We start from the raw sequence: 15,465 nt of genomic DNA, 5'->3' as shown, positions 1-15,465 counted from the left end.
ACGAGGATAGCAGGGATAAGAGCCGCTCTTCCCCAGGACTCCCGTCCAGCTGTTCTGTTCCTGCTGAATTTGGATCAATTGCAATTGCAGCCTTTCTCCACCAGATGGAGCCAGAGGGCGGTATACCTCCTTTCCACCGGGGGGAGTTCGTTACTCCTGATGTAATCTGTTCTTTGTCCACCAGGTGGTGTTCTAAAAATAAAAGGGACGTTCTGCACGCACACATTCAGACATTTAAGGGGCGTCCCAATACTCCCCCTCGCCCTCCTTTTCTTCCCTAACCCTAACTTTTGCGCGTTCCCGTGAAGGTAGTGGTGTCCCAATTCCTCTTTTCACCAAGGGGGAGGGGGCATAACGAGGGCTAGGGGCTGAGAATAGCCCCTTCAAATCGAGGGATTTCAGATGCTGACTTGGCGAGCGAGGGGGTATGAAGATTTCCCAGAATGCTTTTCGTCGTCATTTGCGGACTGAATCAAAAAAAAAAACATGGAGGGCATTTCTGGTTTTTTTGGGAGTAAAATCAATATTTTGAGTTAGTTTCTGCCTAAAAATGCATTTTGATTACATTTCTCGGCGCAAACCGATATTTTACTTTCATAATATTCACTCAGTGAATGTACATCATCCCTTTTTTGTCCGTTGTTCGCTAAGATCGCGCCGGAATATGGTTACGTAAGCTACGTAAGCTACGCCGTAGGTTCCGTAAGCTACGCTGTAGGCTGCGTCTATTTAAAGCTTGCCGACCGAGGAAAACATGCTTTACAGACTCATCTCGATTTTTAGCAAGCAAGCATTTTTTTCAGTTTTTTTGAGTCAAATGGCGAACCGCAAAGAGCAGGAGGATATTGAACCCACAAATGTAAGTATAATGTCCCATGGAATTAAAAAAATCACAGTGCTTTTGTATGTTTTAACAGTTTGAACAGTACATAGAAATACCACATTGTTTATTGTTTATTTTTAATACCAAAGAGTGAAATTACCGGAGTCAAATTACTTGTTGGACAATGTTCGAACCTGGCCAATAAAGCTGATTCTGATTCTGAGTTAATGTAAGATAATATGTGGCTGTTGATGACGAGTCGGGTAGATAACATTGCCGTGTCCTGTTAACTACTCGTTAACTCTCATATTTTCTACAAATTTGTTGTATATTTCACATTACTATAAGGCAGCAACGTTATTTGGGGGGGGGGGTTACGAAGTAATAACGTCGCTTGCTGCCTTGTTATCATAGTTCAAACGTTTTTTTTTTGTTGTTTGTTTTTTTTACGAGGACGTTTGTGCATTGCAGTAATCACATTTCATTCCAGGGACTCCGGATCAGGTCCGACACCTAATAAGCTTTAGGGCTACCAACGAGGAGAATTTTACAAAGAAGAAATATGCTGCTAAACCGCTGTGGGAGTGAGTGATCTAGCTATCTGCTTGCAGAATATCTGTGATGTGGTCCTTAACCATGGTATAACTACTATTCATCACTGTTTTCTGTTACAGGAAACTCATCAAAGAGCTGGAACTGGAGGGGAAGGTGACCACAGCACAAATTGGCAAAAAATGGAAAAATCTTAAAAAAAATATAAGGTAAGCAATGGTTATGGTAAGTAATATTATCTGCTGAAGAGATGATGCTTAACAAAAAAAAATCCATGTAAAGTATTTATTAATAATCTTCTGTAAATTGTGTGTGTGTGTGTGTGTGTGTGTGTGTGTGTGTGTGTGTGTGTGTGTGTGTGTGTGTGTGTGTGTGTGTGTGTGTGTGTGTGTGTGTGTGTGTGTGTGTGTGTGTGTGTGTGTGTGTGTGTGGGCTCCGGGACAGACAGTGGGGAGGCCACAGCAGCCTCATGGCCTTTCTACGAAGATATGCATGAGGTTTTGGGGTCCAGACCTTCAATCCAGCCTCCATGTTTGTTGGCGTCTTATGAAGATCCCACGCAAATACTCATGGTAAGTTTAGCAGTAAAAAAGCACAATCTTATTCCCCAGTCCTTCTTCCTATAGCTAGCTTGTGCTACGACCGGTGGTTCTCCTGATTGTGAGTGATACGACACTACAGTACCTGAAGATCTAACTGTTATTTTCTTTTCAGAACATAATCGACCCTCCATCCTCACCGGTGTCCTCTCTGACAAATTCAGAGGAAAGCACAGAGGTAATTTTTATTTATACAGTGATAATGAACCTGGTATGGTGTTGTGGGTGTGTATGATAGTCCAGTCATGTGTGTAATCAACATGTGTATCCATCTTTTTTTTTTATCTCAGAACACTTTGGAAGACACCAGCACATCGGCCTCAAGCTCTGCCTCACCAGCTGGAAGAGGAAGCTGGAAGCTTCAGGCATCAGGTCCACTTTCCCCCCGATCCCCCCAAAAAAAGAAACTCTCTATGCAGGACTTCCTTCAAGCTGAGGCCGCCAAAGAAGACAGAAGATGTCAAAAGAATGAAGAACACATGGACAGGTTTCTGAACCTTTTAGAGAAAATGGTGGACCAGACACCTCATCAGCAGTAGCAGCACATACACTGCAATTTTTTTTTTGTACATATTTCTGTGCAAATTTTTTTATATGGAACAGCACCTTTCTTTGTTCTGCGTGCAATGTTTACTTTTTTTCTTTTTAAAAATGTTATTTGAATATAGCAAATAAAGCCTTTTTTACTGCGGATTCTCTCACTATCCTTATTTTACTATTGATCTCGTTGTACAGTTTATAATTTGAGACATTACCTTACTTTGAGAAACCCCAGAAGAGAAAACTGTTGTGAAACAAGTTTTATTAGACAATTTAAAAGTATTTCCAAGTGAGTAAAACCACACAAGTACAAAACTATATGAAGAACACATGGACAGGTTCCTAAACCTTTTAGAGAAAATGGTGGACAGGACACCTCATCAGCAGTAGCAGCACATACACGGCAAACTTTTTTTTTTGTAAATATTTCTGTGCACATTTTTTTATATGGAATATAAGTGCCATATTAACAGCGCTACAGCTGAAATTAAAACAGCTTTTGGCTCTCAGCTTCCTGATCAGGGTAGGGATGGAAACGAGGGGTAGGGGGAGAATTGGGACAGGCACCTGGGCCAAGTGCCCTAGATCTCAAGTGCCCTAAAATCTCCCCCTTCTTTTTTAGGGCTAAGGGAAGAAAAGAAGTGCGAGTGGAGAAAAGAAGGGCGAGTGAAGGAGAATTGGGATTGGCCCTTAGGCCCTGTCCCATAGGTGTGCAGGAGTTTTCTTGTTAAGTTTGGCTGCTGCTTTCCTCCTCCGACAAACCTTTCTGAAAATCTGGTGTGCAAAATGTTTTCCACTTCGGATGTACAGAGACTTGAAAAAGAAAAACGAGGCATGGAAAAAATTGTCAGAGACAATTGGCATATCTGGTAAGTGACACGTGACGTAAAAAAAAAAAAGAAATAAGTATAGATTAATGTAGCTAGTTAAACAATGTAGGCCTACAAATCAAATACATATCATTGTAATTATGCTTGACACAGAATCTTATATATATGCAGATGGACAGGTATTGATTTTTCTGTGTGTTGTGTATAGTTGATGACCGTAGGAAGAGATGGAAAAGCTTGATGGACACATATAGAAGGGAGAGGAAGTAAGACAAGGAGAGGTGTAGGAGCAGATCTGAGACAGCAGTCCATCGGCCATGGCAATACAGCCAAATAATGAGCTTCCTCAACCCCTTCCTGAAGGAGAAACCTACCAGCGGCAACATGAGTGCCAGCCAGATTCAGGGAGAGCATGATGCTGCCACCACCAGCCAGGGGACAGAGCCGGAGCCGGAGCCACAGCATCTGCCTCCAGGGGCAGGTCTAGGGCCCAGAAAAGGCCACATGACGGCCTTTCTGCTTTTGAGAGCCAGCTATGGTGCTGTGGAGAAGGTGGTGAGCCAGGCAGAACCCCCCGACCACGATAAGCTCTTTTTTGATGCCATTCTGCATGACTTCAAGACCTTATCAGCTGAGAGGAAAAACAAAATCAAATTCGAACTGCACCGCATGATATATAGAATAGAATAGACTTTATTAATCCCACAGAGGAGAAATTTACTTGTGCAGGAGCAAACAAACACACTCTCAACAATTTTACAAAATACACACGAAGTATGAAAAAGGTATAAAAAAAAAAGTATATCCTAAAAAGAAAAATAACCAATAAATAGCTAAATATTAAAAAAAAAAATAGCAATATAAAAAATGAGGCAACCTGCAAACAGGCAGATCAGCAGGGCAAATTTTTTGGTGTGTAAAAAAATTGTTCTCCCATGTTTTTAAAAAAAAACAAATTCATACATTTTATAAAATGTTTAAATAAATAGTTCCTTGTTCAACAATGAATGCTTCCTTTTTTCATGGATGTGGTAACAGCAAATATAACTTAGTTTAGTCAATACAGCACCTGAGTAATGGAAGAGTGAGCAAATAAATTAATGACACAATATAAGCAGGTAGAAGACAAAATGTTCCCTACATAGCTGTGGTAATAATCTTGTATTCATGTTAAACACTATATTAATTAGTTCAGCAGAGAGCATCGAAAATGTGACTGCACTGCATATAAAAACTTTAGTTACTAGAAGGCCAAAATTTGGGATTATAAATTTTGACACTTGTAATTAGATTCTGTCTTTGGTAATAACAACAACGCTAAACTATATATGGTGTGAACAATATTTCTGAACTAGACAATGAGGAACAAAAAAAATTGCCAACACAAAAAGGAAAATGTGCTGCTTAGTTTAATGTGGTTGGTTCTTAAAAGAACCTTTGGTGGATGGTTCTTAAAAGAACCTTTGGTGGAAGATCATTCCGTGGGCTGCCACGCTACTGCACCCTCAGCTGAAAGGTATGAAGCGTAGACCTCCCTCACACGGATGGCCTCCCGCGGGGCATTGTGGCTCGCTGATCTTCTCAAGCCCTGCATCACTGAGCCTTCCCCCTCTGACGCTGGCACTGGTTCCCTCCTGGTCCTGCTGTTTCTCCTGATGAAATTATGAAGGATACAGGTAGCCTTCACACATGCCTCCACATTTTCTGGGCTCATACCAATGACCCGCCGGTACATGCCCCACTGAGAGGACAGAATACCAAAGGTATTCTCCACAATCCTCCTTGCTCGTGACAGCCTGAAGTTGAAAACCCTTTTCCTGGGACAGAGGTTGGCTGCTGGAAAAGGCCTCATCAGGTCCCTGCGGAGGGGAAAAGCTTCGTCTGCCACAAACACATGGGGTTGTGGTCCCAAGTGTTCAGCTCCTGGAAGCAGGGCGTCTTCAGGGATTTGAAGAGTACCATTGATCAGTGCCTGACCAAAGGTGGAGTTTGCCAGGGTCCCTCCCTCGCTGGTCCTCCCATAACCACCGACATCGATAATACGGAAGCAGTATTTAGCATCCACAACTGCCAAGAGGACAATAGAGAATGTCCCCTGGTCGTTGTGGTAGAGGGATCCAGAGTTCTTTGGAGACTGGATCACTACATGCTTTCCGTCTACCGACCCCAGACAGTTTGGAAAGTTCCAGCGGTGGGAGAAGTCAGCTGAAATGGCCCTCCAATCTTCAGTAGATGGAACAGGCATGTAGTCTTCCACCAGGCAATCCCATATTGCCCTGGATACTTCTGCCACAATACTGCACACTGTGGAATGCCCCACACGGTAGCTGCGTGCTATGGTGCGAAACGAATCCCCAGTTGCAAGGTATCTGTTGAATGAGAATATATTGATTATGTAACATTTCACACTCAGGCAGTCTGTAATGATCCAGACTGGGGACACATGTAGCTCTGTGCTTACTTTTATTTTCAAAATATATGTGTAAATAGATATATACATAGATATAGAGCAGATGCAGTTAATAGAGACAGTATAGTGTAAATAAGTATATTTATATGGGCATGTGTGTACAAATATATGGAAATATTCAACTATGTGTATGTATGTACAAAATAAATCAAATTAAATCAACAATCCCATACATACTTCTGGTCCGTTTCCGTATATGTTCCCCCTCTAACCCGGTACGCACATACGTTCCTACCACACAATCTGTTCCCGCTACAGATTACATTCATCATCAATGCATTTATTTTACCAATGTGAACAAACTTACACTCATTCACATGCATACACGAGCATAGCTGTGCACACACAAACCTATTTGATTAGGAATTAATATATTTTCTCTAGTAAACTGACATTTTTGCTGATTTGACTGCCGTTTTTAGCCGGAACTCTGCTCATGTGAAAAACGTAACTGATCATTAAAAACCGTGCTTATTAATCACAAAATACAGTTTAAATAATAGGATTATTTATGTATTATTTTGTATTTATTATTTAAACTGTATTTAAACAATAGTAGTACCGGTGTGTGTGTCTTACCGCAGGCAGACTGCCAGCCTCTCAGCGGGACCGATGGCTCGTCGGTAGGTGGTGTCCATGCGGCTGATCCGCGGACCGACCCTGTTAACCAGAGCAGCAAACTCAGTCTTGTCTACTCGGAAATAACGCTGAAACCGAGCATCGCCGAAACGTAGCTCGGATATCAGACGATGAAATTCCCCCTCGACTTGACGGGTTTGCAGCCCTTTCTGGACCCAGAAGGACCGACGGCGCCGAGCCCTGCGTTTATTCAGAGAATGCACCGCTGCAATATAAAGAAGGCTTCCCAAAGTGTGATCCATAGTGGAAGAGGAAACCGAAGAAGTGCACGCTGTATATATAAAGATATACACTATGCACTTGTTTCCCTCCAGTTTGCATCTTGAAAGCCCCGCCCACTGCAGGCGCTTTCAGGATTCATGCCGCGTTCCATTTGTCCTCGGAAGTGGGGATTTCCCAGTTCCCAGTTGAATTTTTCAACTGGAACTACCCTCGAAGTGGGATTTCCCACTGGGAAAGTGGGAGAGTCTTCACCACCCCCGAGTTCACATTCCAAGATGGCTGCCCCGGTTGTAAACAGTAGAAGAGAGCTCTGTAAAATTTCGTAGCACTTCATTCTAGTTTTGGTCACACTAAATCAGTCGTATACAAGTATTGTTCGGCATATATATGCTGCTATAGTGTAATTTACATTTTTCATGCGAACTACAAACTTGTTTACCTACTTTGTAACTGGAACGCTGATAACTCGGCTGTGACGTCATTCCCAGTTCCGACTTCCGAGGTAAATGGAACGCAGCATACACACAAACTTTTTGGCGTGAAATTAGAAATTGGCTATCTTTAAAAATGAATGACATTCCAAAATTAAAAATCGCTAATATTATTTTTTACATAGATACAGTTGACAAATCAGTGTCCCTCTTGGTTAATGTCATTCTCTTACTGGCTAAATATTATATACACTGTTGTAAGTGGAGAAAAAAATGAAGCCCTCTTTCCAATGTTTTTTAAATGATTTCAAAAGTTTTTTGTCTCTATAAAAAATATTAAGTCAAATAACTAAAAAAATATTAACCGATATATCAAAGTATCTTTTTTGTTTTGATATAGATGTCAATTGTTATTTTTGCCAAAGGCATCCTGAAACATATTCTCACATATTCTGGTCATGTGAATTATTCACTTATAAATTCTGGAGGGACTTCCACATGTATATTGCTGATTCGGTCTTTTCTGATTTTCATCTTTATTTTAAGAATGTTATTTTTGGTTTTCATAATTTTAATCACAAAGATAGGGACGCTTTCTTTTTTATAAATCTGTCTCTATTTTTAGCAAAGTTGCACATACATAAGTGTAAATTCATCCACAGAAAGCCTGAACTCCTTGTACTTAAAAAAAGAACTTGAACAATATATGAGGACGATCTACTTATCAAAAAACACAAAGGCACAAAAGACCATCGGCATCTGTAAATCGCTGAATTTGTTAATATAAAACTTACTCTCGCACATTATGCTGTTTTTATTTTTATTAATTGATCTTTTTAATTTACTTTCAACTGTCTTGTCCTTTATTGATATTATTTTGTTTATTTCTTTTCAATTTGGTGCTGGAATCTCTGTATTTGTATGTTGCCTTTGATCTATATTAATTTTTCATTGTATTTCAAGATTTAAATAAAAAAAAAAGAACCGTGTTACTGTGATACACCTAAAACGGTTCAAAACAAGCCGCTAATAATATCCATGAAGGATGTCAGAGACGTTCAATAAACTGTAGAGAGTATCTTTGAGGATGTAACTGGTTGCTATGCAGTCAGCGCCCTTGGTTACCACTATCTCCCATAATGCACCGTGGTAAAAAAAAACATTTTTGAGGTAAGTGCTGGAAATGTGTCAACATTAAACTGAAAGTTAACGTGACTTTGTGAGTGAGATCTATCATCGACAAGTTATGAAAACGATTCAGATGTAAGCGGAGAGAAAAAGCCTTAAAGTCAAGCAGCGAAGCGTCAACGTACATGAAGACACCGTTGTAGCTTCAGGGCTAACGCTAGCTCATGATCAGAACCAGAGGTTTTGCTGCGGACGGATCTGGATTACTCATCTTTATTTGGACACCAACACCTATAACCTGTACACAATAATATCGTCTACGTACTCAAACATAAGTTTATAGTGGCAGATGAATGTGTTAATGTAAACCCTTGGTACTAACGGAGACACATCATGGAAACGGAGTCTTAACTTGGAGTTTTATTTAAAGGTGTATGGATGCCCATCAAGCCATCTTTGAGGTGTGTACCTTGTAAATAATGGAGAAGGACCAACACAATACTGTCGTCTTCAGTGCTTCCAAAAGAGAGCTGTTTACCGCGAACAATGGATATAAATCCCTGCAGAAGAGGCTCCGAGCTCAGTGGAGAATCCAGAGGTAACAAGTACACCAGGATAAAACACACTATGATTGCTGGTCAAAGATGCATTAAGATTTATTTCTGTCTTTAAGTAGGTTATAACAGTTTGGATGAATTTGAATGAATGAATGAATTTATTTCGAACATGTATATAAAAAATAAAAACAAACAGTAAAATCTTCATATGCACATAGGTTCGAAAAAGGAGTAGGAAGAAGTGTACACTTTTTCCTAGTTCCTACCCCTTTATAACTCTATGAATTTACATTATTGCTATTATTATATCTACACAATATCCATATAAATATAGTCTATATAAATACTACGTAAACATGCCTATTACCACATAATTATCCATATACGTATAGAGAAAATATAAATATTACATAAATATTATATCAATATATACAAAATACAAATATTATATAAATCTATATAAATATACACTATATAAACTACATAAATATCCCTATAAATATATATATGCTACATACATAAAAAATATATAACATATATTACATAATTATAACTATCCCTCTCAACATATAATATATACTACATAAATATCCACATAAATATCTAAACATATCTTAAGCAAGTATAATATACAATTTTTCCCTATTTTATTTGTTTATCACACTCCTCGTTTGTGCCAAGCTATTTACAATAACAAGGTGCAGGAGTCAGTAATGTTATAAATCTGCTCTACGCATGTAATATTGTGCAGTTAAAAGTAGGGAACGGTAGGTCATCGGTTATTCATTTGGAGGGGATGTTTTTGACAGTTATCCATAATAATCACATTACTCGATAATAAACACTTTTTCTGCGTAAATATTAATCATTTTGTACTGTAGTAAATGGCAAGTAAATCCCTCTGAGAAGTATGAGTGCTGTTCAAGTAGTTCTAGTTCTTCAAGATGGAGCCAAACTGCATTCTGTGAGTACATGTATCTGGTTACTTTATACTATTGTATATGGCAATTTGATTTATAGATCAATATTAGCAAAACATGTCTTCTCACCCCCAGTTTTAAGGAAGAACTCTCTGTGGAGAAGTTGAAAGGTGTCAAGTTGTGGATCACTGCTGGCCCGAGGGAGAAGTTCACAGCATTAGAGGTAAATTAATGAGAAAACAAAACTTGTGGGTAGTCATATTTTTAGCAACGTAAAGTTACACAAGACTTTGGTGGTAGGAATTGGAAAGTTACAACCAACCTGAAATTACTTTGTGCTGCTTTTAAATTTCTGCGGATGAACTTTGTGTCAATAGACAACTTTACATCTTAGCAGACAAGAATGACATGTCTGCTCAGGTTCCATCATGGGACTGCTCCTGTTTGACATCTACATGCTCCGACTTACACAGATTATAAACAACAACAAAATAAGTCACCATAGCTACACAGATGACAGGCACATATATATTACAATGTAACCAGGAGACTGAGGCCCTGCAAAGGCGCTTGGTAAATGAATTAAAGAAATTAATCAGAATCCAAAATACTTTATTGATCCCCGAAGGGAAATTGCGTTTAGTTACAGATGCTCCCATTCAAAAGTCTTAAAGAAGTAGAAAATTATACAATATATTAATACATTTAAACATAAGCACTAATATGAAATAAAATATGTCTAAACACTAAAATATACATTTACATTTAGCTTATTTATCTACAGTGTGATAACACAACAGTTTACAACAGTTGAATATAGAATATTGCACATCAAAGAAGTTATTGCACACTATTAAGAGTCCACGGTAAACCCATTGACTCGTAGTGCCTGGCACTTAGAGTGGAGTTGCACAGTTTGATGGCCACGGGAAGGAATGATTTCCTGTGATGCTCTCTGGTGCATTTAGGTGTGATCAGCCTCATAGGCAAGGCAAGTTTATTTATATAGCACAATTCAACACATGGTAATTCAAAGTGCTTTACATCAACATTAAAAGCGGCAAGACACAATTAGACAGTAAATAACAAATAAGATTGAATAAAATTATGAATAACATGATAAGAAAGGAAGTAAAATAACAAAAAGCACAAGCTGTTAAAAATAAAGGCAGTAGAGTCCAGCAGGTAAGTATTTAATTTAGGAGTATGCTTGAATAAACAGTAATGTTTTTAGGCCTGATTTAAAGGATCTACAGTTGGAGCAGACCTCAGGTCTACAGGAAGTTTGTTCCACCGGTGAGGAGCAGAATAACTGAACGCTGCCTCACCTCGCTTGGTTCTGGTTCTTGGAAACCACAACAAACCAGATCCAGATGAAGCTCAGGGGTCTGGGAGCTTCATAGGAACTAACAGATCAACCATGGATTTTGGTCCAAGACCATTCAGGTCTTTGTAGACCAGCAGTAAGATTTTAAACTCTATCCTTTGACTCACTGGAAGCCAGTGTAGTGATTTCATGACCGGTGTAATGTGGTCCAGTTTCCTGGTGTTTGTAAGGACTCTGGCGGCAGCGTTCTGGATCAGCTGCAGCTGCCTGATAGATTTCTTGTTAAGGCCTGTAGAGATACCATTGCAAAATCCAACCTACTGAAAATAAATGCATTAATACATTTTTCCATGTCTTGTTTAGACAGAATCCCTTTAATTCTAGCAATGTTTTTTAGGTGGTAATAGGGCAGATTTTGTGATAAACTTTAGATACTTTCATACTCATGTGCTCCTGTAGCTGTCCAGCATGTCGTGGAGTGGGCGGGACACTTTGTCCAAGATCACATGCAGCTTGGACAGTATTGTCCTCTTAGACACCTGTCAGAGGGTCCAACTTCACTCCCACAACATCACTGGCTTTACTGTTCAGTCTCTTGGTGTCATTGATTTATTTATTTTGTGTACCGGTACGTTAATTGAAAACAGATTCATTTATTTATGTAGATTTATTTACAAGGGGCTCTATATGTTCAAATGTGTGTTTGCACATTTGTATATGTATGCCTATATATAGATGCATACATTCATAGTAGTTTTAACGTTGTTAGAGTCTATACAATGACCCTCAGGTCATCTGGATCCGTTTTTTTTATCAGTTCCCAGAGTCGGAACCAGACAGAGAAACTGCGTTCAGCTTCTATGCTCCACATGTCTGGAACAAACTCCAAGAAAGCCTCAGATCAGCTGAAACACTCAATTTATTAAAGTTGAGGTCAAAGACTCACCTATTCTCAGCTGCATTTGAATAAAGCTTCAAATCAGAACTCATACTTTTAAGCTTGACTTTCAAAACTTGATCATATTTTAACTACAGATTGTATCTATTGTTCTTTCTTTTTGCTTGAATTTGAAATCATGCTTTTTATTTTTTAGTATTTGATGTTTTAATGTCTCTGTAAGGCACATTGAATCACATTGTTGAACTGTGCTATACAAACATACTTGCCTTGCCTTTGACATTGCTGTGTTTGTGCTGCAGCTGGAGGCTCTGAAGCTCTACCTGGATGGAGGGGGAAATGTGCTGGTCATGCTCGGCGAAGGAGGGGAAATGAAATATGACACGAATATCAACTTTCTTCTGGAGGAGTTTGGAATTATCGTCAACAATGGTGTATATTAAAGTTTTCTTTAAAAAGAACATTCTTTTTCATTAGAATTACTATTACAAACGCTCTATTTTGTCACGTGTTGTGTATTTTATGCCTCTTTGTTGCTATTACAGATGCTGTTGTGAGGAATGCATACTACAAATACTTCCATCCTAAGGAGGCGCTGGTGTCTGATGGTGTACTAAACAGGTCTGATGTTCTCCAGGAAAGATGCATTTTATACACAGTTTTCACTCAATTGACCGGTGTTCTCACATATAGGCAATAAAGTAACTAAATCTGACCTAATTTGAATATCCTGATTCTCATTGAAGTGATAATTATCTCCCCTGTTGTTCAGAGCGATCAGTCGGGCCGCTGGGAAAGTGGTCACTGGAATCTCTGAAGATGAAAATATTGGAAACAATACACAGTAAATGATTTGCTTTTACAGAACTGTTTTCTACCCCAAGTATATACTTACCACAAGGAAATAATTAAGCTTTCATGTCCTTCATTTATTCAGGCCTCTAACATTTGTGTACCCATATGGTGCCACGCTGAGTGTGATAAAGCCTGCCGTGGCTGTTCTTTCCACTGGTTCTGTCTGCTTCCCGCTCAACAGGCCCATCCTGGCCTTCTACCAAGGAAAGGTCTGTAGATTTTTCATTCTGATTTTTCTGACCATACTATTTGTTAATCTACATCTATAAGACACTGATGATTTTGCTTTTCTTATATAGCAGTCTGGCAGACTGGTTGTTTTGGGTTCCTGCCACATGTTCAGTGATCAGTACATAGACAAAGATGAGAACAATAAAATCGTGGTGAGTTAAATTGACATTTAAAAATCTTAACTACATCAGAAGGGTGAAACTCTGTCCTGGACAGTTTGCTGAGTGTCTGGTTGATTTCATCCCAGGATGTTGTACTTCAGTGGCTCATGACTGATAATGTTCAGCTGAACCAGATTGATGCAGAAAATCCAGAGGTTGGTATATTATGTAAATTACTTTTATAAGACGGTCTCCCCCAAAAAAGATTAAATGAGCTCATCTACGTTTTGATCTTTTTTGTGCCATAGATCGCAGATTACTCCATGTTGCCAGACACAGGATGTTTGTCAGAACAGCTCAGAGGGTGTTTGCAAGAGGGAGATGAAAACCCCAGAGACTTCACCTCCCTCTTTGACATGTCTTTGTTCAATCAATCAGTCGACACTTTACCTCAAGTCATAAGGTAGCGAGGCTAAATACACTTATATTTACATTCATGACGTTTATTTCATTGTAATTGTATGGAATTTATTTCTGCAGTACCTATAAGCAACTTGATGTAAAAAATGAGACACTTACGCTGATCACACCCCAGTTCGAGACCCCTCTGCCTGCACTTCAGCCTGCTGTAAGTGTCAATGTTTAACATCTACATTTCTAGAATTGTGCAACCAAAACAAACCAGAGTTTGTCTCAAATTAAAATCTATAAAAAGGGGTGTTTTTTCCTTTTAGGTCTTTCCACCTGCCATAGATGATTTTCCTCCTCTTATGCTGGATCTGTTCAATCTAGATGAAACGTTCTCGTCAGAGAAGGTGCGCCTGGCACAGCTTACCAATAAATGTAAGACCAGCACATTTTTCTGGTAGAAGGCTAGTAATAGTTGAGCACGAGTGCTCAGTAACCATTTCATTCCCAGGCACTGATGAAGATCTGGAGTTCTATGTCCGCAAATGTGGGGAAATTCTTGATGTGACGCCCAACTTGGATAAAGAGCAGAGGGATGCCAAGCACATCTTGGAACGCATCTTTTTCCAGGTTGTAGAATTCAAGAAACTAAACCAAGTGAGTGCTGTTTATTAAAAAAAAAAAAAAAACCCACACATGACATCAAGTTTATCGTTTTAAATTTACTTTTCTCCTTGCAGGAGCACGATATTGATGTCGAGCCCCAATTCACACCATCGTGATCCACATACACCACAAGCTGACCAAGAAGGCTTTGGATTCATGTATGACAACCAGAAAGTGCATTGAGTTTATATAATTTATTTAAAAAAAAAAAAAAAAAAAAAAAAAAACACTGAAAAGAAACCACAAAATTCACTCGTTTATTAGGCAGTCATTTAAAAATTGATAGTCCACCCCGATGATTGTAGCCACAGGGAACTGCAAACAGAACTTCAAGGATGTTGATGTTAGGGTTCTTGTCATCACCCCTCAGGTAAAAATCACAGCGGAACTTCAGCTTTTGCACATTGGAGCAGATTTGGACTCAACGCCTGCTCCTGCGTGCTTGATTCCATCCAGATCCTGGGACTGCTACTCTCCACGTTAATCAGAGAAACATCCCATGAAACTTGTGAGGCAGTGAGATCACTATATGACCGATCAAAACTAGTTGCGTTTTCTGGCTTTTTAATGAGTATCTGGGGATACTGAGGAGTGGAGGCTTTCTCCTGTGATGGCGGGGCCATGGTACAGTTACCAGTCGGAGTGTTGATCCTATGCAACGAAAACCTCTGACAAGGAGAAATGGTGTCCGTTGATAGGCAAAGAGAAGCCACTACAGAAATCTTGCAGTCAGAGCCATCAGCTGCTGCATCATTTGATGTCTTTGATGTAGACATGGGGTCGAAAGACAATGTCGACGTCAAACTCTGTTCGCCAAAAAACTTCTTGTCAAACTCTGATGGAGATGAGCAGTCAAAGCTTTCCATATCTAGATGGAAAGATTTTAATCACCATTAGGAATTAAGTCCCAGCTATAAATTAAGACATTTTCAGAAAACTAAAAACAAATACCTTTAGTGAAAGAAGTTTTCTCCATTGTGTCCATGGCTTTCAAACACCACGTTACTTTCAGGTGGGTTTTAAACCTTCTGAAGCTGATTGTTAATTGGACCAGCTGGAGACTGAGTGGCTCATCAGTCTGGATAGGAAAATGTTTTTTTTTTTAAAGTGTCGTAAGGGTTATTTTAACTCTTTATATTCAAGTTTAAACTAAAGTATACATATTTAAGATTTGGTACTCTTAAATTGTTTTAATCTGTTTTTTCTTTGATTCAAAGCCATTTGTTTTGTAAGTTTATAGTTTCCTATACATCATCTAAACATGAAGA

At 39.1% G+C, this 15,465-nt stretch overlaps 2 protein-coding genes across 5 annotated transcripts; one reads left to right on the top strand and one right to left on the bottom strand.

Moving 5' to 3' along the window:
- Positions 1-4,735: 4,735 nt before the first annotated feature.
- On the bottom strand, positions 4,736-6,930 carry zgc:194221 (uncharacterized protein LOC100191015 homolog). Its single transcript, XM_061728693.1, has 2 exons — positions 6,394-6,930; positions 4,736-5,713 (listed from the first exon to the last, which is right to left on the bottom strand). The coding sequence occupies exons 1-2, from the start codon at positions 6,693-6,695 to the stop codon at positions 4,819-4,821; spliced, it is 1,197 nt and encodes a 398-aa protein (XP_061584677.1). The 5' UTR covers positions 6,696-6,930; the 3' UTR covers positions 4,736-4,818.
- A 1,327-nt stretch (positions 6,931-8,257) lies between these two features.
- ift52 (intraflagellar transport 52 homolog (Chlamydomonas)) lies at positions 8,258-15,465 on the top strand. Of its 4 annotated transcripts, none has more exons than XM_061728691.1 (14): positions 8,258-8,276; positions 8,665-8,832; positions 9,847-9,934; positions 12,239-12,368; positions 12,482-12,557; positions 12,709-12,780; positions 12,874-13,000; positions 13,091-13,174; positions 13,270-13,338; positions 13,432-13,586; positions 13,664-13,751; positions 13,858-13,966; positions 14,043-14,188; positions 14,272-15,465. In XM_061728691.1, the coding sequence occupies exons 2-14, from the start codon at positions 8,714-8,716 to the stop codon at positions 14,311-14,313; spliced, it is 1,305 nt and encodes a 434-aa protein (XP_061584675.1). In that variant the 5' UTR covers positions 8,258-8,276; positions 8,665-8,713; the 3' UTR covers positions 14,314-15,465. The 4 variants fall into 4 exon arrangements, with proteins under 4 accessions (XP_061584675.1, XP_061584676.1, XP_061584674.1 ...); XM_061728692.1 differs by lacking the exon at positions 8,258-8,276 and adding an exon at positions 8,308-8,325; XM_061728690.1 differs by lacking the exon at positions 8,258-8,276 and adding an exon at positions 8,341-8,369.

The sequence above is a fragment of the Cololabis saira genome, chromosome 8, assembly GCF_033807715.1.
Source record: "Cololabis saira isolate AMF1-May2022 chromosome 8, fColSai1.1, whole genome shotgun sequence".
NCBI lineage: Eukaryota > Metazoa > Chordata > Actinopteri > Beloniformes > Belonidae > Cololabis > Cololabis saira.
This window is presented reverse-complemented; position numbering and strand designations above follow the sequence as displayed.